Source organism: Oncorhynchus nerka, linkage group LG6 (assembly GCF_034236695.1).
Source record: "Oncorhynchus nerka isolate Pitt River linkage group LG6, Oner_Uvic_2.0, whole genome shotgun sequence".
Lineage (NCBI taxonomy): Eukaryota > Metazoa > Chordata > Actinopteri > Salmoniformes > Salmonidae > Oncorhynchus > Oncorhynchus nerka.
Window position 1 is genome coordinate 49,956,574 of NC_088401.1, and position 23,355 is coordinate 49,979,928.

Here is a 23,355-nt window from a genome sequence, read left to right on the forward strand (position 1 = left end):
CGGAATATTCGTATAGTATTACCATTGGAGTCTTTTTTTAAGGGTGATTTCATATGCTCTGGCATCAGTCACCAGCTGGAGATATGCAGCTCTGGGAGGAACTGCATAACATGACCTGTTCTGTCTAGCATCACAGGAGGTCACCATACCTGAAAATCAATGAATCAAGAAGAAAGTGGCTATTACTGTCCCCGTTTTGAGTTTAATTTGACAGATGATGATACAAACACGCAACAGTATATGGAAGTATATATATGAGACTGTTTAGTGCAAAAAAATGTAATATATATTATACATATACAGTACCAGTCAAAAGTTGACACCTACTCATTCCAGGATTTTTCTTTCTTTTTTACATTGTAGAATAATAGTGAAGAAATCAAAATGGTTAAATAACATATGGAATCATGTAACCAAAGAAGGGTTCAATCAAAACATTTTAGATTCTTCAAAGTAGCCACCCTTTGCCTTGATGACTGCTATGCACACTCTTAGCATTATCTCAACCAAATTCATGAGGTAGTCAGTCACCTGTAATGCATTTCAATGAACAGGTTTGCCTTGGTAAAAGTTCATTTGTGGAATTTCTTTCCATCTTAATGCATTTTAATGCACTTAATGCAGCTAACACAACATGCCACTGGAACACGGGAGCGATGGTTGCTGATAATGGGCCTCTGTACGCCTACAGTGCCTTGCGAAAGTATTCGGCCCCCTTGAACTTTGCGACCTTTTGCCACATTTCAGGCTTCAAACATAAAGATATAAAACTGTATTTTTTTGTGAAGAATCAACAACAAGTGGGACACAATCATGAAGTGGAACGACATTTATTGGATATTTCAAACTTTTTTAACAAATCAAAAACTGAAAAATTGGGCGTGCAAAATTATTCAGCCCCCTTAAGTTAATACTTTGTTGCGCCACCTTTTGCTGTGATTACAGCTGTAAGTCGCTTGGGGTATGTCTCTATCAGTTTTGCACATCGAGAGACTGAAATTTTTTCCCATTCCTCCTTGCAAAACAGCTCGAGCTCAGTGAGGTTGGATGGAGAGCATTTGTGAACAGCAGTTTTCAGTTCTTTCCACAGATTCTCGATTGGATTCAGGTCTGGACTTTGACTTGGCCATTCTAACACCTGGATATGTTTATTTTTGAACCATTCCATTGTAGATGTTGCTTTATGTTTTGGATCATTGTCTTGTTGGAAGACAAATCTCCATCCCAGTCTCAGGTCTTTTGCAGACTCCATCAGGTTTTCTTCAAGAATGGTCCTGTATTTGGCTCCATCAATCTTCCCTGTCCCTGCTGAAGAAAAGCAGGCCCAAACCATGATGCTGCCACCACCATGTTTGACAGTGGGGATGATGTGTTCAGGGTGATGAGCCTTGTTGCTTTTACGCCAAACATAACGTTTTGCATTGTTGCCAAAAAGTTCAATTTTGGTTTCATCTGACCCAGGTGGCTTGTGGCAAACTTTAAACAACACTTTTTTATGGATATCTTTAAGAAATGGCTTTCTTTTTGGCACTCTTTCATAAAGGCCAGATTTGTGCATTATACGACTGATGGTTGTCCTATGGACAGAGTCTCCCACCTCAGCTGTAGATCTCTGCAGTTCATCCAGAGTGATCATGGGCCTCTTGGCTGCATCTCTGATCAGTCTTCTCCTTGTATGAGCTGAAAGTTTAGAGGGACGGCCAGGTCTTGGTAGATTTGCAGTGGTCTGATACACCTTCCATTTCAATATTATCGCTTGCACAGTGCTCCTTGTGATGTTTAAAGCTTGGGAAATCTTTTTGTATCCAAATCCGGCTTTAAACTTCTTCACAACAGTATCTCGGACCTGCCTGGTGTGTTCCTTGTTCTTCATGATGCTCTCTGCGCTTTTAACGGACCTCTGAGACTATCACAGTGCAGGTGCATTTATACGGAGACTTGATTACACACAGGTGGATTGTATTTATCATCATTAGTCATTTAGGTCAACATTGGATCATTCAGAGATCCTCACTGAACTTCTGGAGAGAGTTTGCTGCACTGAAAGTAAAGGGGCTGAATAATTTTGCACGCCCAATTTTTCAGTTTTTGATTTGTTAAAAAAGTTTGAAATATCCAATAAATGTCGTTCCACTTCATGATTGTGTCCCACTTGTTGTTGATTCTTCACAAAAAAATACAGTTTATATCTTTATGATTGAAGCCTGAAATGTGGCAAAAGGTCGCAAAGTTCAAGGGGGCCGAATACATTCGCAAGGCACTGTATGTAGATATTCCATAAACAAATGAGCAGTTTCCAGCGACAATAGTAATTTACAACATTAACAAAGTCTACACTGTATTTCTGATCAATTTGATTTCAATGGACAAAAAAATATGCTTTTCTTTCAAAACATGGACATTTCAAAGTGATCCCAAACTTTTGAATGGTAGTGTATATACACGTTTCCTGATATTTCTTATATCTCTCAGATATGGGAAAGACACTTCAGAACAAATATCCTTTAGATTCTTTCATGGGACTATCTGTTATTCAATGCCTTTGTATGGGCTAATTGTCAAGAGGGACTAGGTTTGTGAGGAAGAATCAGGCGCAGAGAGAAGAGAGTTCCACAGGAAGAAGTGCACTTTAATACGACACCAAAAGCAATGCCCACAACACAGGGCGCCGAAAAATATGGACCAACCAAAAACACAGGGTACCAGCTCCAGAACACAAACACACCTAATAACACACACACGTAACACAAGAATAATCCCGCACAAAACAAGGGCGGGTATACGCACTTTAAATAAGGAAGCCCATCAAGCACACACAAATAGACACATGTGAACCTAATAAGACAAAACAAACAGACAACGAAAAAGGGATCGGTGGCGGCTAGTAGGCCGGTGACGATGACCGCCGAGCACCGCCTGAACAGGCAGGAACAGGCAGGGGACCCAACTTCAGCGGAAGTCGTGACACTAATAGCAATAAGGCCAAACTTAATCATTTCAAGGGGTCTTATTCAAAATTAAATAGCAAAATGATCCTTGGGCTAAAAAACAATTAAAACAATTCTATATAGCTTAGTAGCCCCCCCCCCCCCTCCCCGGACTCTTATGGGTTAATTGGCAACATGCTGAAACAGCACCTCAGTTTATGAGAGGTATTCATTTGACAAAAGTGATTCTGAGTAACCTACAGTATACTGTATCACAAAGGTCTGTGATCAAGCGATGCTCTTACTGCTTTATATACTATACAATACTCCTTATATTATGCATAAAAAGAGGAACTTTGACACATAAAGAAAATTCTTACCATGAGACACTCCTACTAAGATCCCCAGCAGTCCAAACACAGCCTCCATGTCTCTTCACAATACAGGGCTCAATTTAACAAATTAACCTCCTGTACTTTAACAAAGTCCTCTATTTTTCATCCAGTGGGGAATTTTCATAACCGGTCAGTGTTTTACAGCATAAACAAAACCTTGGCAAATGGTGGTAGGAAAGATACTCCAGCTGCCCCTGCCGTTCAGTAAAATTCACTCAGTTTGTGACAAAAGAACCCTAACTCTAGTCATAGGTTCTTACTTAGAGGAAAGAGGAATAGCCTTGTGGCCCTGCCTCACAATTTCAGTACCAATCAAAAGTTTGAACACACCTACTCATTCAAGTTTTTTTTGTTATTTTACTATTTTCTACATTGTGGGAATAATAGTGAAGACATCAAAACTATGAATATGGAATAATGTAGTAACCAAAAAAGTGTTAAACAAAACTAAATATATTTTATATTAGAGATTCTTCAAAGTAGCCACCCTTTGCCTTGATGACAGCTCTAACCTCTTGAAGCTAGTGGTTTCTATTTTGAAAACTCCATGTTCCATAGCCTCCCATTGCTTCATTTAAAGGGATATCAACCAGATTCCTTTTCCTATCGCTTCCTCAAGGTGTCATAGTTTCAGGCTTTTATTTTGAAAAATGAGCCAGAAAGATAACATTGCGTCAGGTGGTCACATGAGTTTTGCACGCGCAACAGAGTTCGGACAGCCATTTCCTTTCCCTCTCCTACTGAACAAGACCATTGCGGTTGATATATTATCGATTATATATTTTAAAAACAACCTGAGGATTGATTATAAAAAACGTTTGACATGTTTCTGTGGACATTACGGATATTATTTGGAATTTTCGTCTGCGTTGTCATGACTGCTCTTTCCTGTGGATTTCTAAACATAACGCGCCAAACAAACGGAGGTATTTTGGATATAAAAATAATATTTATGGAACAAAAGGAATATTTAATGTGTAACTGGGGGTCTCGTGAGTGAAAACGTCCGAAGATCATAAAAGGTAAACTATTAATTTGATTCCTTTTCTGATTTTCGTGACCAAGCTACCTGATGCTAAGTGTACTTAATGTTTTGTCATGCGATCGATAAACTTACACAAACGCTTGGATTGCTTTCGCTGTAAAGCATAATTTCAAAATCTGAGATGACAGGTGGATTAACAAAAGGCTAAACTGTGTTTTACAATATTGCACTTGTGATTTCATGAATATTTTTAGTAATATTATTTGACTGTGGCACTATGCTATTCAGCGGTTGCTGATGACAATTATCCCGCTGAAGGGATGGGTAGCGTCAATAAGTTAAACACTCTTGGCACTCTCAAACAGCTTCACCTGGAATGTGTTTCCAACAGTCTTGAAGGAGTTCCCACATATGCTGAGCACGTGTTGGCTGCCTTTCCTTCAATCTGCTGTCCAACTCATCCCTAACCATCCCACTTGGGTTGAGGTCAGGTGACTGTGGAGGCCAGGTTATCTGATGCAGCACTCCATCACTCTCCTTCTTGGTCAAATAGCCTTTACACATCCTGGAGGTGTGTTGGGTCATTGTCCTGTTGAAAAACAAATGAGAGTCCCACAAAGCGCAAAGCAGATGGGATGGCGTATCACTGCAGAATGCAGTGGTAGCCATGCTGGTTAAGGGTGCCTTGAATTCTAAATAAATCACTCACAGTGCAACCAGCAAAGCACCCCCACACCATCACACATCCTCCTCCATGCCTCACGGTGGGATCAACACATCCGTTTAACTACTCTGCGTCTCACAAAGACACAGCAGTTGGAACCAAAAATCTCCAATTTGAACTTATCAGACCAAACGACAGATTTCCACCTGTCTAATGTCCATTGCTCGTGTTTCTTGGCCTAAGCAAGTCTCTTCTTATTGATGTCCTTTAGTAGTGGTTTCTTTGCAGCAATTCGATCATGAAGGCCTGATTCTCGCAGTCTCCTCTGAACAGTTGATATTGAGATGTGTATGTTAATTGATTTCTGGTGAAGCATTTATTTGGGCTGCATTTTCTGAGGCTGGTAACTCTAATATACAGTGTACTTATAGTCTGCAGCAGAGGTAACCCTGGGTCTTCCTTTCCTGTGGTGGTCCTCATGAGAGCCAGTTTCGTCATAGCGCTTGATGGTTTTTGCGTTCAAAGTTCTTGAAATTTCCAGATTGACTGAACTTCATGTCTTAAACTAATGATGGACTGACGTTTCTCTTTGCTTATTTGAGCTGTTCTTGCCATAATATGGACTTGGTCTTTTACCAAATAGGACTACCTTCTGTATACCACCCCTACCTTGTCACATCACAACTGATTGGCTCAAATGCATTAAGAAGGAAAGAAATTCCACAAATTAACTTTTAACAAGGAACACCTGTTAATTGAAATGCATTCCATCTCATGAAGCTGGTTGAGAGAATGCCAATAGTATGAATAGCTGTCATCAAGGCAGAGGGTGGGTTCGTTGAAGGATCTCAAATATATTATGATTTGTTTATTACTTTCTTGGTTACTACATGATACCATATGTGTTATTTCATAGTTATGTCATCACTATTATTCTCTCTTAAAGTGTACAAACATTTGACTGGTACTGTATATACACACTGAACCAAAATATAAACCTAACATTTAAAGTCTTGGTCCCATGTTTCATGAGCTAAATAAAATATCTAAGAAATGTTCCATTTGCACCAAAAATATTATTTCTCTCAAATTCTGGCCAAATTTCTTAACTTCCCTGTTAGTGAGCATTTCTCCCTTGCCAAGATAATCCATCCATCTGACAGGTGTGGCATGTCAAGTACTGATTTAACAGCATGATCATTGCACAGGTGCACCTTGTGCTGGGGACAATGACAGGCCACTAAAATGTGCAGTTGTGTCTCACAACACAATGCTACATATGTCTCAAGCTGAGGCAGCAGTGCAATTGGCATGCTGACTGCTGGAATGTCCACCAGAGCGGTTGCCAGATAATTTTTCTACCATAAGCCCCCTCCAACGTTATTTTTGATTATTTGGCGGTATGTCCAACTAACCTCACAACCACAGACCACGTGAAACGCCAGCCGAGGACCTCCACATCCAGCTTCTTCACCTGCGGTATCGTCTGAGACCAGCCACCTGAACAGCTGAGGAAACTGCGTATTTATGTCCGTAATAAAGCCCTTTTGTGGGGAGAAACTCATTCTGATTGGCTGGGCCAGCTCACCAGTGGGTGTGCTTATGCCCTCCCAGGCCCACCTATGGCTGCGAACTGTGACTCAGTAAAATCGTTGAAATTGTTGCATTCATGTTTTTGTTCTGTATAATATGAATTGTAATTCGTAAAACATATCTGAAATGGGTCATAACATACAAAACGTAACATATTATACCAAATGGAGTGTATCGGATTTACTTACAGAATAATACAAAATGTTCTGAGACCAGGTTGCAGCGAGGCTGCATGGTGAAATGGCCCAGGGCCCGGTTTCCTGATAGCAATGGAACTGAGGCTTACGAGTGTTTTAACAATGCATCTTTCCTACAACAGCAGAAGATGTAACATGTGTTTCCCAAAACATCACTCAGAGAGAACAGTCGCTAAGTGCGTTGTTGGAGTACGTGTCAATACTGATAGAATCAAAAGAAAGGGATCGGATCAGCTTTCTCCATTCAAATTTTTCCTTCGCATTATATAATTATTTCACAATACTGACAACAGATCAGCTACTAGAGAGATCGTACCACCTACGGCTGCAAATATTGAGGCGGCTTATTCTATGCTTACCCAATACAAATTCACTAAATCCCATATTTGACACATCATTGCACACGTTAGGCTACTCATCATAAAATATATTGAAGCAAATTACAGACAGTGGTCTACAAGTAGCAAAATAATACCCGATTGAACATAAAATGTATTTCAATAATTAAAATAGGCCTGTAGCCCTCAATTATTTTTTGTTATGTGTTCATCGCGGTTTATTTGAAGCATCTTTTTATATGTCGCTTGTTTGTAACAAATGCAAAGACATTGTCAACTTTGTATTTGTAGTCAACTGTCTTCTGAAGTTATCAGATGTCTCTCTCTCTCTCAATTCAATCCAAGGGGCTTTATTGGCATGGGAAACGTGTTAACATTGCCAAAGCAAGTGAGCTCTCTCTCTCTCTCTCTACACAGTTAATGTTGACAGTCAGGATGTGGAATACGCGGATGTCAGGACACTGAAGAAGCAGATGAGACTGCAGGAAAGAAAGGTGGAGTACGGACAGGTGAAAATCACTGGGGCTCCCCAGCAGCCATTGGAGGTGTATGAACAGAATAAAACATTAGAGGGTCCCCGGTGGAAGGTATGCACACCTGGGTAGGAGGACTGTGTGTACGCCAGGGTACAGAAAGGCCAGGAAGCAAGGTACTGTCTAGATTCAATATGACAGTAATCACACATAAATCAGCATCTCCAAAACAGTTGGATGAATGGTTAAATAACTTGAAACATCCCTGAGACGTGGGTATGAAGATATGGGACCATTTGAAGCGTTATAAGAAACTCTACAATCCACAACCTTATGATGGGTTACAGTTATTAGCCTTGGTTTTGAACAACCGTGAACATGGCGTACTTGAAGAAAAAGAAAAAAGATTTCTAGAGCGGTGGGTGGTGAAGAGCAAGATGTGCAAGATGTGGCCGATGGATGGAGAGCCCTACATTTTTTCCTTAAGGGTCTGACCAATGCAAACACCAATTAAGGAAAGATAACCAAATGTGTTCAAGAACCGAAAGAACCGTTTGTTGAATTTGAAGAAAGGCAAAGAGCAGAAGTGGTTGGACACAGTGGGTTACCTGACCTGGAAGAGGAAGATGCACTCAATTCCTCCAAAAATGGGGCAATCACCCATCAGCTGATGCAATCCGTACATTAAGATTTGCAAAAACTTTTTTTGACACTACTAACAACTGGGAGAGACAAAACCACGGCGACATCGTCGACAGGCTGTCACGACTGGACATAGACATCAATCAACATAAGAAACAACACTGTTTTCAGTGTTGTGCAGGTTCCGAGTAGAATCAACATTATTTGTTCAACAGAAGAGAAACCTTGTGTCTTTATGAGCAATGGCCAGGAGAAGCAGGGTCCGTCTTAGGGAAAATGAAATCAGGACAACAGCCCCATTGACACAATGCTGATGTAGAAATTTAAGAAGCTCTCTCCGGCTCAGCAGCAGAGTTTGCTGGATGCTGTGGAGGTAAACTAATTTGACCCCCTCTTACGTCCCTTCTCAGCTGGTGTACATATGAAATCGGATGGAATATATGTGAACATGATGGTGAACAACTTGCAATAGATTTTTTAGTAGATACGGGTGCTGAAGGCACTGTAGTGGCCATATCGTATGCAAAACATAAATATCATCAATACACGGGCAATAAGATGAGAGCAACAGGAGTGGGGGGGAAGACAGATATGAAACAGACCAAACTATTATCAATTTCTATTGATCCAATGAAGATTGATGCAGTAGTGTGGATAGGCTCATTTGAACAGCCTATTTTAGGCCTTGATGTTATTATGCAACTTGACTACATTGAACATCTCTGAAGGGAAGGTGACATGGAAAATTAGAAAATTAGACAACTGCAGATTTCTACAGTTCAGAACCATCCTATTTAGACTACGAAGAAAAATGTGTGTGCAACTTTGGATATGGAACCAGTGTGCTTGACAGGTTTTGCCCCACCTTGCACAAAACAATATCCCATTAGCAAGGAAGCTATGGACGCTACCAAAGTAGTGATTAAAGATCTATGGGACATGGGTATAGTTGAAAAATAGTCTACCGACATGTGTTCATACTCTTTTGACAATGAATCAAGTTGCACAGGTCACATCTGCTCGTAGGAACAAATGGTCAACTGTGTTGGAGGCTCCTAACATCACCATACCACGTGGCACACCATGTAATCCAGCTACTCTGATGCTTCCTCCAGATGCCGCATTACTTGAACACGACTGTGGGTTTATTAAGAGTCATCCATTGGAAAACCCTGAGTTCATCTTATACACAAATTATTCAAGCATTGTGGAGGGGGGGGGGGTGTGAAGAAGGCAGGCTTGGCAGTTTCTACAATGGACAATGTGATAGTGACAGGCACGTTACCTGCAGGAAGATTAGCACAGGTGGAGGAATTGGTGGCTTTGACAGAAGCATGCAAACAGGCTGAAGGAAAAACAGCTAATATCTACACAGACTCAAGGTATGCTTTTGGTAATTCCCATCATTTTGGAAAAATATGGAAAAACAGAGGATTCATGACATCACTGGAGCTCCTGTGAAGAATGGACCAGAGGTGATGGTTCTACGGAATGCTCTCAAGTTACCTGGACAAGTTGCAATTTTGAAAATGAGAGCACATGGAAAAATCTTTACAGATGAGAGAACACCTCTTGAGTAAGCTTGAGTTCATTTGCACACAAAAAATCATACAATGATTGAAAGACCTGTGTGTGTTGCTCATACTTCTTAATCACAGCCTCAATTTTGTCCCGCACATTGAATATAGTTGCGGAGAGTCCCTGTAATCCTAGATTCAGATCATTCAGGCGAGAAAAACATCACCCAGATAGGCTAGTCGTGTGAGAAACTTGTCATCATGCAATCCGTCAGACAAGTGAAAATGATGGTCAGTAAGGAAAACGTTAAGCTCATCTCTCAATTAAAAAAACGTGTCAATACTTTGCCCCTTGATAACAGTGCATGTTATAAAAGCGTTACATGGTCGCTGCCCATATCATTGCATAGTGTAGAAAATACAGAAGAGTTCAGGGGCCTTGCCTTAATTACACATTTAACCATTTTCACTGTAGTGTCCAAAATGTCTTTCTGTGTTGTGGATATATGGTGGTGTGACAGTGTTATATAATGTACTGATGTACCTTTTTTAAATACAAACTAGCTAGACATCCATAGGCATACAGGTGTTTGCAGTAAATGCTTTAGGTACCTAGATTCTTTACATCCACTGTTTCACAAGATGACAGCCTGGTTTGCTGGTTTTCTCATGAGTCCCTAAAACATTAAACAACACGAGTTACAATGTCATACTCATGTCAAAATGCCCATACAGCTATCTAGCTGGCTAATGTTAGCTAGTCAACTAGCTTGCTAAATTGAGATTTTCATAAATTAACTTCATGACAAAAAATATGCATAATCGTTTGTCTCCACCTACATTAAAACTTCTTATGGATAGGGGGCAGTATTTTCACGTCTGGATGCAAAGCGTTCCCAAAGTAAACTGCCTGTTACTCAGGCCCAGAAGCTAGGATATGCATATAATTCGTAGATTTAGATAGAAAAAACTCTGAAGTTTCTAAAACTGTTAGGATAATGTCTGTGAGTATAACAAAACTGATTTGGCAGGCGAAACTATGAGCACAATCCATCCAGAGAAAAAGATTTTGGAGGTCATTGTGTTTTCCTCTGCGTTTCTATGGGAAACCTGATTTATTAGGGCCCAGATTGCAGTTACTGTGGCTTCCACTAGATGTCAACAGTCTTTAGAAATTGGTCTATGTTTTTCTTTTGAGAAATGAAGAAGTAGTCCTCTTCTTTTCATGTGTCACTCAGAAGGTCTCTAGTCTTTTGTGGTGTGTGAACAGGAGCGTGCTCTGTGTTATTTTTCTTCAGTATTGGAAACTGTTTATCCCGTCTTAAATTTGAATGATTATTTAAATTTTAGGATACCCGAGGTTGGATTAAGAATATTGTTTGAAATGTTTGGACCAAGTTTACAGGTAACTTATTAGATACTTTGTAGTCATGTTGGGTGAGTTGGAACCGGTGTATTTCTGAATCAAACGCGCCAAATAAATGGACATTTTGGGGAGATAAAGAAGGAATTTATCGAACAAAACGACCATTCATTGTGTCACTGAGACATTTGAGATTGCAAAAAGATGAAGATCTTCAAAGGTAAGGCATTTATTAGATGGCATCTGCCTGGTTGAAAGAGGTTTTCTTGTTTTTGTATGCAGGGCGCTGTCCTCAGATAATCGCATGGTGTTCTTTCGCCGTAAAGGCATTTTGAAATCTGACACAGCGGCTGGATCAACAAGAAGTTAAGCTTTATTTTGATGTATTACACTTATATTTTCGTGAATGTTGAATATTTATATTTCTGTAGTTTGAATTTGGCGCGCTGCAATTTCACTGGATGTTGTCAAATCTATCCCGCTAACGGAATTCGAGCGGGATTCGAGCTTAAGGCATCCCTAAGAGGTTATTTACTAACATATTCCTCTCAACTGTACATTTTTTGCATGATTCATTATTACATTATAATTACTTACATTTGCTTCCATCCTAGTATTTTTGTCAGCCATCTTTGCTAAAGAAAGTCTTGAGTTGGGTCGCAGATTGTGGGAACCACTCGATACGATTGGTCATCACCCAGCATTCACCGCTGTTGATTTGCATAATTTTGAGAAATGCTGAACTTTTTTCACCCACGCCACGTTTGTGCCACCCACAGATTCCCCGCCCACTCTGCTTCTCACCGCTTTCCTTCCATTTCAAATGAATGGAAAGCAATGTTTCACTGCGTAACTCCCTAGTGGGCGTAAAAAGGCTCATTAGAAAGCCCTTTTATTGCAGAGCATTTGTCAATGTGCCGCAACTCATTGTAAAAATACAAATATGTTGTTCTTAATTCATTGCACCCTTAACCCTTAGGAAGTCTCACTACTTCAAAATGTGACAGTCTTCAATGGCACAACCCATGCTAAAACAGGATTTTGGGCACTAGAGTCTTCTATACATCTCAATGTCCAAAACACACTTTTATTTTTATCTTCTAGTTTGTGGTGCAGGAAAACAAAGATCATGGATATACTGACATACATGTCTCTCTGCTCTAACAATGGGAGTTGTCCACAAAGCGACACGCCGGGCTGTCTAGCTCTCACCTTTCCTTTCTTTGGATTAGTGGATACATCTCATTATTATAATCAATTTTTGAATATTCGATGAGAGTAGCTGACGTCAACGGCCATATTCAATGGAGAGAGACGCTATGCTACTAGCCTCATTCCACGAATACGCATAGCCATCTCGAGACAAAACAAATATAAAGTGTTTTTTTCTCAAAGTTGCAGGGATGTCACGTGTCCTGCCTATATCAGTATGCTCATATCAACATCAAAATTAAAAAACTTATGTTAGATCAAATCTCTCTTCCTCTTTCTCTCTGGTTCTATATTAAACCCAAACAGGTTCTATCTAGAACACAAAAAGTGTTATTCAAAGAGTTCTCCTATGGGGACAGCCAAAGAACCCTTTAGGTTCTAAATAGCACATAAAAATGTGTAGCATCACATTTCACTTTTTATTTTAGATATTATCAGATGTCATCACACACAATACATTTAGACAGCCTGGCTGTTAATTTAATGAAGAAGTGCAACTTTAAAGAGGCTCTTCCCCCTGAGTCACAACCTATTAATAGGTTTCAAAATGACACATTTCCTTTCTACTGAGTGACGAGAGACAGTTGGAGTGTCTTTTATACCATCTTTTCCATAGGTTTTATTTATGCCGTAAAACACTGACAGGTTATGGAAATTCAGCACTGGATGAAAGATAGAGGACTTTGTTAAAGTACAAGAAGTTAATTTGCTAAGCCGAGTCCTTGTGAAGAGATATGGAGACTGTGTTTGGACTGTTGGTGATCTTAGCAGGAGTGTCTCATGGTAAGAAAATAATTGATATGTGTTGGTATAATATGAAGAGGCTTGTAAAACATGTAGCGAGAGCATCACTGTGGGTTACTCAGAATCCCTTTGGTTAGCAAAACAATAAAGAACACAGAGTTGTCTCCATGAAAATGATAACTGACTGAGGTGCTATTACTGTATATTGCCTCTGATGCCATTCATTTCTTTGTACTGTTGCTTGGTGTCTCCTCATCTATAAAAGTAAACATGACTCAAAAGAGGACAGCGATAGAACACATCCCTCTCTTGTTTCTCAGGCATGGAGAGCCCCTGTGATGCTAGAGAGGATGGAGCTCAGTGTTATGGAGCTCTGGGAGGAACTGTCTATCTCCGGCTGATCACCAACGCCAGTGGACATCAGGTTAGATTTTGGAAGGACCCAACTGGTGCTAAAACAGAGATACTCACAATGAGAAGAAACATGTCGATAACAAAAGGGCCTATTAATGGCAGGTCAGAGTTCATTATAAACAAGGGGATATTCAGGATAGATAACACAGTAAGGAATGATTCTGACAAATACTGTGCTGAAACATTTAATGCAAATGGATTATTATCGGGCTCCAGAAGACTACAACTGTTCATTGAAGGTAAAAAAGTAAATTCTCTAAGAAAAAAAGTCATAATTATTTGCTTCCTCAATATGAATTTAGACCATTTACTGAACAAAAATGATGCCATGATTTATAAATCAAATTAAGAATGCATTTGTATAACTAACAAAACATATGTACAGTGCCTTCAGAAAGGATCCATACCGCTAGACTTAACCACCTCTATGCGTGCATGGTTACCACTATGCTATGCAGGTCAAAAAGTTAATTACTTTGCAACATTTTTTTTATAGTATTACTTTACTGCTTTTTTGTAAAGAAGATGCATGTTTTGGTATATTTTTTATTCTGTACAGGCTTCCTTCTTTTCACTTTGTCAATTAGGTTAGTATTGTGCAGTAACTATAATGTTGTTGATCCATCTTCAGTGATCTCCTATCACAGCCATTAAACTCTGTAAATGTTTTGCCTCATGGTGAAATCCCGGTGTAGTTTCCTTCCTTTCCGGCAAGTAAGTTAGGAAGGACACCTGTATCTTTGTCGTGACAGGGTGTATTGATGCACCATCCAAAGTGTAATTCATAACTAAACCACGCCCGGGCCCACCTTCTTCACATTTTTACTACTGAACTTATTTAGGCTTGCAATAACTAAAGGGGAATGAAAACGTATTGACACAAGACAGCTTTTCATTTTCTATTAATTTGTAAAAATTGTAAAAAGCCACTGTAAATATGTTTCCCTATCTGTAATTTTGATAAGCAACCAGTAACCACATTATAACATCTTCCCCCATAGCCCCTGTGACACAGGCTAAGCTGTCCTCTAAGTGTCTGTCTCATGGAGAGATGAGGGTATCCTGCTCCTCTGAGGGGGACAGTCCCCAGTACAGCTGGACTTTGGATGGACACCCACTGAACAACAATGACAACTCTTTTGGTGAGAAGACAAACTCCATCACACTGCAGAAAGGCCTGTCTGGGGATCTCAACTGCACCATCAGAAACAATATCAACAGTGTTACTGTCAACACGGTAATCTTACCTTGTCCAGGTAAGATACTGTTTAATATCAATGATAATAATGATGATGATTATAATAATGATCAGCCCTTATCAATGGAAATTAATCTGTTTAGAAACAGCACTATCCATCCTCCTGGGCTTTTCACTCACAATATTGTCTAGGGTATATCGAGAATGGCGCGACAAACAAAAAACATCTAGTAAGCGGCAGTCCTATGGGTGAAAACAGCTCGTTAATGAGAGGTCGAAGGAGATTGGCAAGAATTGTGCAAGCTAACAGGCGGGCCACAACCAGGCAAATAATGCTGCAGTACAACAGAGGTGTGCAGAATGGTTTCTCTCTGTCCTTGTCCCGGATGGGCTATTGCAGCAGATAACCACACCGGGTTCCACTCATATCAGCTAAAAATAAGAACAAGTGGCTCCAGTGGGCACACGATCACCAACACTGGACAATTGAGGAGTGGAAAAACATTGCCTGGTCCGAATAATCCTGGTTCTTCTTGCGTCATGCTGATGGCAGAGTCAGGATTTAGCATAAGCAGGATGAGTCTATGGACCCATCCTGCTTGGTGCAGTAGCTGTGTGTGGGTAAAATCCCTAAGGAAGCCAAGCCCCCCCACCCCAAAAAAGCCATATTACAACCTACACTGTATGTATTTTGATATTTGCGTTGTTTTCTGTTAATTCATATGCTTTGTGACCATGATATACAGGCCTAAAGGCCAAGACATTAAGACAACAGTGGCAGAATAAATTCAACCACACCTTTGTTTTATCACAAAACCGGATAGCAAACTCTGTCTTGTGAACTCCACAACGCATATTGCATATTACAGACAGTTGAGCTACAGCATACTTAAGCAAGTTAATGTTTCCGACTTTTTTGAACCATTTAACTATTGATTTAGAACCACAGAGTTACCGCAAGTCACAAGGAAAACAGTTGCTGCCTCCACTATTCCTGAACCATTTCAACTTTACCAATTCCACATCATCAAATCACCTCTGCTTAGTCTAATACAGTGACAACTGAAAGATACCCCCCCCTCCCCCAACAAAAAAATTCCAATCAACATAAACTAAATATGATGTGGCTGTCCATGGTCCTGATTTTTGTGCACGCGTTCGTGCAAGTAAAAAAACATGTTGACTCACCCTACTTGTAGAGAAATGGCAATGCCATCCTCTTCTCTTTCATGTTGTTGAAACTGTCTGTCACTTTGTCATACAGTACACACTTAATTTTGTTGTCCTAGGCTACCTGGCTAAAATGTTTGCTCGCTAGCCTAACTTCCGTTCATGGGCAACGTTAGCTAGTTAACATTGGCCTTCTACATCTAGCTACTTTGCATATTGAACTTCCATCCTCTCAGAATAGGGTCACAACAGTGTATGAATTAATGGTTAGATCAGAATTGCCCTTAAAATCATTGGATGGAGAATTAAGTAAAACCGCAAGTCCAAATCCTTATCTCCATCCATGGATAATTTAGGAAAGAGACCATTTTAGCTAGCTAGCTAGCCACCGGAGGACAACACAACGAGATGCAACAATTCAAGTCGTTTCTGTTAATGACATGCTTTCAAAGCGATTTGAGAGGAGAGACACCAAATCCAAGCTGGCTTCCCTTGACACTTTTTATTATTTCGCCATGACCATTCACAGTTGAGTTTGCTCAGTTTAGCTAAACATTGATTAGCAAATGTGTTATTTATTTGTCAAGGGAGTCCAAATGCTCACTTGGTTCCCTTTCATTCAATGCTAGGGGTGGCAACTCATTTGGACCAGACCAGACAGTATCAGATAGATGGCCAGATGCTTTCTCCTGTGAGATAAATTCAGCCTCTTGCGAATTGAAGGAAAATTGTGAAAGACAGTGACGAAAGGTATATATATATATTTTGTGGGGGAGGATACATTATTTGGGGAAGCCCAGCTTCCCTTTGCCTCCATGAATACACGTCATTGGCGTGGTGTCAACGGTACATGCGTTTGGTGGTGGTGTAATAGTGTGGGGAATGTTTTCCTGCACATGTTAGGTCCCTTGAAAACAATTGAGCAATGTTTTCATGCCCTGAAGAATTCAGGCTGTTCTGGTGGCAAAGAGGGGTCAAACCCAGTACTAGATCGGTGTACCAAATAAACTGGAAACTGAGTATAAACTCTGCAAAAAAATAAACATCCCTTTTTCAGGACCGTCTTTCAAAGATAATTCGTAAAAATCAAAATAACTTCACAGATCTTCATTGTAAAGGGTTTAAACACTGTTTCCCATGCTTGTTCAATGAACCATAAACAATTAATGAACATGCACCTGTGGAACGGTCATGAAGACACTAACAGCAATTAAGGTCACAGTTCTGAAAACTTAGGACACTAAAGAGCCTTTATACTGACTATGAAAAACACCAAAAGAAAGATGCCCCAGGGTCCCTGCTCATCTGTGTGAATGTGCCTTAGGCATGCTGCAAGGAGGCATGAGGACTGCAGATGTGGCCAGGGCAATAAATTGCAATGTCCGTACTGTGAGGCGCCTAAGACAGAGCTACAGGGAGACAGTACGGACAGCTGATCGTCCTCACAGTGGCAGACAACGTGTAACAACAACTGCACAGGATCGGTACATCCCAACATCACACCTGCGGGACAGGTAAAGGATGGCAACAACACCTGCCAGAGTTACACTAGGAATGCACAATCCATCCATCAGTGCTTAGACAGTCTGCAATAGGCTGAGAGAGGCGGGAATGAGGGCTTGTAGGCCTGTTGTAAGGCAGGTCCTCACCAGACATCACCAGCAACAACTTTGCCTATGGGCACAAACCCACCAGTCCAGACAGGACTGGCAAAAAGCTCTTCACTGACGAGTCGCTGTTTTGTCTCACCAGGGGTGATGGTCGGATTCGCATTTAGCGTCTAAGGAATGAGCGTTACACTCAGGCATGTACTCTGGAACGGGATCGATTTGGAGTTGGAGGATCCGTCATGGTCTGGGACGGTGTGTCACAGCATCATCAGACTGAGCTTGTTGTCATTGCAGGCAATCTCAACGCTGTGCTTTACAGGGAAGACATCCTCCTCCCTCATGTTGTACCCTTCCTGCAGGCTAATCCTGACATGACCTCCAGCATGACAATGCCATCAGCCATACTGCTTGTTCGGTGCGTGATTTCCTGCAAGACAGGAATGCCAGTGTTCTGCCATGGCCAGCAAAGAGCCCAGATCTCAATCCCATTGAGCACGTCTGGGACCTGTTGGATCGGAGGGTGAGGGCTAGGGCCATTCCCCCCAGAAATGTCCAGGAACTTGCAGGTGCCTTGATGGAAGAGTGGGGTAACATCTCACAGCAAGAACCTGCTAATCTGGTGCAGTCCATGAGGAGGGGATGCACTACAGTACTTAATGCAGCTGGTGGCCACACCAGATACTGACTGTTACTATTGATTTTGACCCCCGCTTTGTTCAGGGACACATTATTCCATGTTTGTTCATCACATGTCTGTGGAACTTGATCAGTTTATGTCTCAATTGTTGAATCTTATGATCATACAAATATTTACACGTTACATTTGCTGGAAATAAACACAGTTGACAGTGAGAGGACATTTCTTTTTTTGCTGAGTTAACTGCACCTTACCCAGTGGGACAAAGATATCAGAGCGAGTGGTTAAGAGGTTAATAATACCCTGTGTGTTAAACCTACAACAGTGGCCCCCACAACAGAAGCAACCACTAGTAAGGCCTAGGGGCTTGAAAATCCAGTGACCACCAGACCCAGAAATCACACCCAGGGTACAACAATTACACACAATCATGTCACATTGACAAAAGCCCATCAGACCCTGTGGACTTTAAATGATAATGCTCATCCTGATGTATTATTGGTGTCATTATCATTATTACCATTAAGACGTTATGGCCTTTTTGTATAGTGCATTTGGGAAGTATTCAGGCCCCTTGATTTTTTTCCACATTTTGTTACATTACAGCCTTATTCCAAAAGTGATTCAAATGATTTTTTTTACCCTCATCAATCTACACACAATACCCCACAACGAAAAAGAAACAGATTTTTAGAAATGTTAGCAAATGTAAAAATACATAAAAATAATAAAAATAAAAAACTCTTTATTCAGTACTATGTTGAAGCATCTTGGCAGTGATTATGGCCTAGAGTCTTCTTGGTATGAGGCTTCAAGCTTGGATCCCCTGTTTTTGGGGAGTTTCTCCCATTCTTCTCTGTAAATCCTCTCAAGCTCTGTCAGGTTGGATTGGGAGCGTTGCTGCATAGCTATTTTCAGGTCTCTCCAGAGATGTTTAATCAGGCTCTGGCTGGGCCACTCAAAGGCATTCAGAGACTCCATTCTTTCACTCCTGCATTGTCTTGGCGCTGTGCTTAGGGTAATTGTCCTGTTGAAAGATGAACCTTCGCCCCAATCGGAGGTCCTGAGCACTCGAGTAGGTTTTCATCAAGGATCTCTTTGTACTTTGCTCGATCCTGACTAGCCTCCCAGTCCAAAAAGGAAAAACATCCCCATATCATGATGCTGCCACCACCATGCTTAACCGTAGGAATGGTGCCAGGTTTCTTCCAGATGTGACGCTTGGCATTCATACCAAAGAGTTACAACTTGGTTTCATCAGACCAGAGAATCCGGTATCTCATGGTCTGAGGGTCCTTTAGGTGCCTATTGGCAAACTCCAAGTGGGCTGTCCTGCCTTTTACTAAGAGTGGCTTCCGTCTGTCCATTCTATCATAAACGTCTGATTGGTGTAGTGCTGCAGAGATGGTTGCCAATTTGGAAGGTTCTCCAATCTCCACAGAGGAACTCTGAAGCTCTGTCAGAGTGCCCATCGGGTTCTTGGTCACCTCCCTGACCAAGACCCATCTCCTCCGATTGCTCAGTTTGGCCGGGCAGCCAGCCACAGGAAGAGTCTTGGTGGTTCCAAACCTCTTCCATTTAAGAATGATGGAGGCCACTGTGTTCTTTGAGACCTTTGGTTCCCTTCCCCAGATCTGTGCCTCGACACAATCCTGTCTCGGAGCTCTAAGGACAATTCCTTCGACCTCATGACTTGGATTTTGATCTGACATGCACTGTCAACTGTGGGATGTTATATAGACAGGTGTGGGCCTTTCCAAATCATGTCCAATCAATTGGATTTTCCACAGGTGGACTCCAATCAAGTTGTAGAAACATCTTAAGGATGATCAATGTAAACAGGATGCACCTGAGCTCAATTTCGAGTCTCATAGCAAAGTGTCTGAAAACATATTGTCACGTTCGTTGTATGGAGGAGACCAAGGCGCAGTGTGATTTGAATACATTCTTCTTTATTTGCACGAAGAACGCAAAGAACACGAAACAAACTAACAAAATGAACGTGCAGCTAATAATAATGAGTGCTGACATGCAATTTCACATAGACAATAACCCACAAAACCTAAATGGAAAAACCAAAATAAGATCCCCAATCAGAGACAACGATAAAAAGCTGTCTCTGATTGGGAATCAATTCAGGCCACCATATACCTACATTTACCTAGACAATACCAAAACCCCATAGATAAACAAAAAAACATAGACAAGACCAAAACACACATACCACCCTCGTCACACCCTGACCTAACCAAAATAAAGAAAACTAAGATAACTAAGGTCAGGGCGTGACACATGGAAATAAGGTGTGTTTTTTTTTTTCAAATGTAATACATTTGCTAAGACGTCTAAGAACCTGTTTTCGCTTTCACAAAATGGGGTATTTTGTGTAGATTGAAAACATAATTTAATCAGTTTTAGAATAAGGCTGTAATGTAACAACATGTGAAAAAAGTCAAGGGGCCTAATTTATTTCCTTAGGCACTGTATATGTGGCTGTTTTTACAATGAAACAACCTTAGCGCTGATGTTGTTCTGTCTCTGTTTCCTCTCTTTTACCCAGAGATCATAGGGACGGTAGCAGGGTCTCTGGCAGGCATATTCCTTGTCCTAGTGATGGTGTTGGCAGTTTACTGTGTCCAGAAGAAAAAGAAACCTCCAAAGACTTCAGGTTAGAGGATATTTAGCTGTAGCTCTTCATTTTATCTCCATTAACTTGGGAAGTAATTGAATTTGCCACGTCAGTCTTGCCATTGAAATGCTTCAATGACAAGACTAATAATCTCTCTTTCTCGCTCGCTCTCGCTCTCCACAGCTAAGGATGACAGCCAGGATGTGGAATACACTGATGTCAGGATACAAAAGAAGCAGATGAGACAGAAGGAGAGGGAGGCGCTGGTGGAGCTGAAGGACAGACAGGTGAAAGTGGCGGGGGGTCCCCAGCAGACGATGGAGGTGGAGTATGGACAGATTAAAACATTAGAGGGTCCCTGGCGGAAGGTAGACACACCTGAAGAGGAGGACTGTGTGTACGCCAGGGTACAGAGAGGCCAGTGAGCAAGGTACTGTCTAGATAGAATAGAAGAGGCTGAGACTTTAATCACTCGTTGCCTCCCAATAATCTCTCCTTTCTCCTAAAGTGTTGACTTGTTCACTTCCCTTCACGTATTTCAAAGGAAATGAATGTTATATGGCAACTCCTCGTTGCCCATGCCTATACCAATCCAATTATTTTACATTTGTGGGGAGTAGTGAAGGAGTGCACACATCTGGAAGGAGGAGAAATTATTGGGACGCAAACCTGAGGCCCAGAGTTGATACAGACGACAGCTATGTCTAATTATGTTGTCTTACAGTTACAGCTTTGTTTTGCATGTTCACACTTTAGAACACATATTGTCTGTTTCCAAGAAGTGGATACATCACTTCAGTTTTTCTTTATCAAGTTTTAACACAGAAACAAAAACAAGAAACGGCCCTTTTTCAAAGATAATTCGTGAACGTGCCTTAGGCATGCTGCAAGGAGGCATCAGGACTGCAGATGTGGCCAGGGCAATAAATTGCAATGTCTGTACTGTGAGAAGCCTAAGACAGCGCTACAGGGAGACAGTACAGACAGCTGATCATCCTTGCAGTGGCAGACCATGTGTAACAACACCTGCACAGGATCGGTACATCCGAACATCACACCTGCGGGACAGGTACAGGATGGCAACAATAACTGCCCGAGTTACACCAGGAACGCACAATCCATCCATCAGTGCTCAGACTGTCCGCAATAGGCTGAGAGGCTGGAATGAGGGCTTGTAGGCCTGTTGTAAGGCAGGTCCTCACCAGACATCACCGGCAACAAAGTTGCCTATGGGCACAAACCCACCGTCACTGGACCAGACAGGACTGGGAAAAAGTGCTCTTCACTGACGAGTCACGGTTTTGTCTCACCAGGGGTGATGCTCGGATTCGCGTTTATCATCTAAGGAATGAGCGTTACACCGAGGCCTGTACTGTGGAGCGGGATCGATTTGGAGGTGGAGGGTCCGTCATCGTCTGGTGCGGTGTGTCACAGAATTATCAGACTGAGCTTGTTGTCATTGCAGGCAATCTCAACGCTGTGCATTACAGGGAATATATCCTCCTCACTCCTGTGGTACTCTGCCTGAAAGGCTCATCCTTAAATGACCCTCCAGCATGACAATGCCACCAGCCACACTGCTTGTTCTGTGCGTGATTTCCTGCTAGACAGGAATTTCAGTGTGCCGCCATGGCCAGCGAAGTGCCCGGATCTCAATCCCATTGAGAATGTCTGGGATATGTTGGATCGGAGGGTGAGGGCTAGGGCCATTCCCCCCAGAAATGTCCGGGAACTTACAGATGCCTTGGTGGAAGAGTGGGGTAACATCGCACAGCAAGAACTGGCAAATCTGGTGCAGTCCATGAGGAGATGCACTGCAGTACTTAACACAGCTGGTGGCTACACCAGATACTGACTGACAGACCCCCCCCCCCCCCCTTTGTTCAGGGACACATTATTCAATTTCTGTTAGTCACATGCCAGTGGAACTTGTTCAGTTTATGTCTCGGTTGTTGAATCTTATGTTCATACAAATATTTACACACGTTATGTTTGCTGAAAATAAATGCAGTTGACAGTGAGGGGACTTTTTGTTGTTGTTGCTGAGTTTAGTTGTGTGGTGTTCACGTGTTCCTTGTGTCAGTTGTGTGATATGTCATAAAGTCTTACATGTTTTTGCTGCATGATAGAAGTAATGATATAGTTATTTAAAATAATGTTTAAGGAATTTGTGATTTTTGATCATTGCATAACAGAAATGTTTTAGATATTATAGTCTACTTACTTACTACTAATTTCCAATACCTTAAGTCAATACTTGGAAGCTTGCGGTCCGTCTCCCTCATGGACACATCCTGAGAAATTGAAAAAAATGTAATACACTCTTATTAGCCATTTGTCTATGAGGACAATAATCCTGACATGACTCATATCTAAGATACATGATAATCTTTATATTGTTTTTTAGCAATTGCCTTTTAATATAGCTAGTGCAATAATAAGCTAATGTTGTAAAATAGTTTCTGAAATACATGACCATATCTTTTCACAATCAAAATATACTTTTCTTCCACATCTCTGGTATTGTGGGCTTAATGTTATTTATGCATTTCCTTTTTGAGTCACATGAGTTCCAGTTTAGAATCCCCTCCACCAGAGGCCATGGACAGACTGATTGGCTAAAACCAACATAACGTAGCTTTTCTTC

The 23,355-nt window shown here is 41.3% G+C and overlaps 1 protein-coding gene across 1 annotated transcript; it reads left to right on the top strand.

The window, feature by feature from the left end:
• Positions 1 to 12,845: 12,845 nt before the first annotated feature.
• LOC115130539 (hepatic and glial cell adhesion molecule-like) lies at positions 12,846 to 22,729 on the top strand. The gene is made up of 5 exons (XM_029661786.2): positions 12,846 to 13,089; positions 13,371 to 13,703; positions 14,466 to 14,720; positions 20,640 to 20,747; positions 20,892 to 22,729. Exons 1-5 carry the CDS (start codon positions 13,041 to 13,043, stop codon positions 21,131 to 21,133), a joined length of 987 nt encoding a protein of 328 aa, XP_029517646.2. The 5' UTR covers positions 12,846 to 13,040; the 3' UTR covers positions 21,134 to 22,729.
• The last annotated feature ends 626 nt before the right edge of the window (positions 22,730 to 23,355 follow it).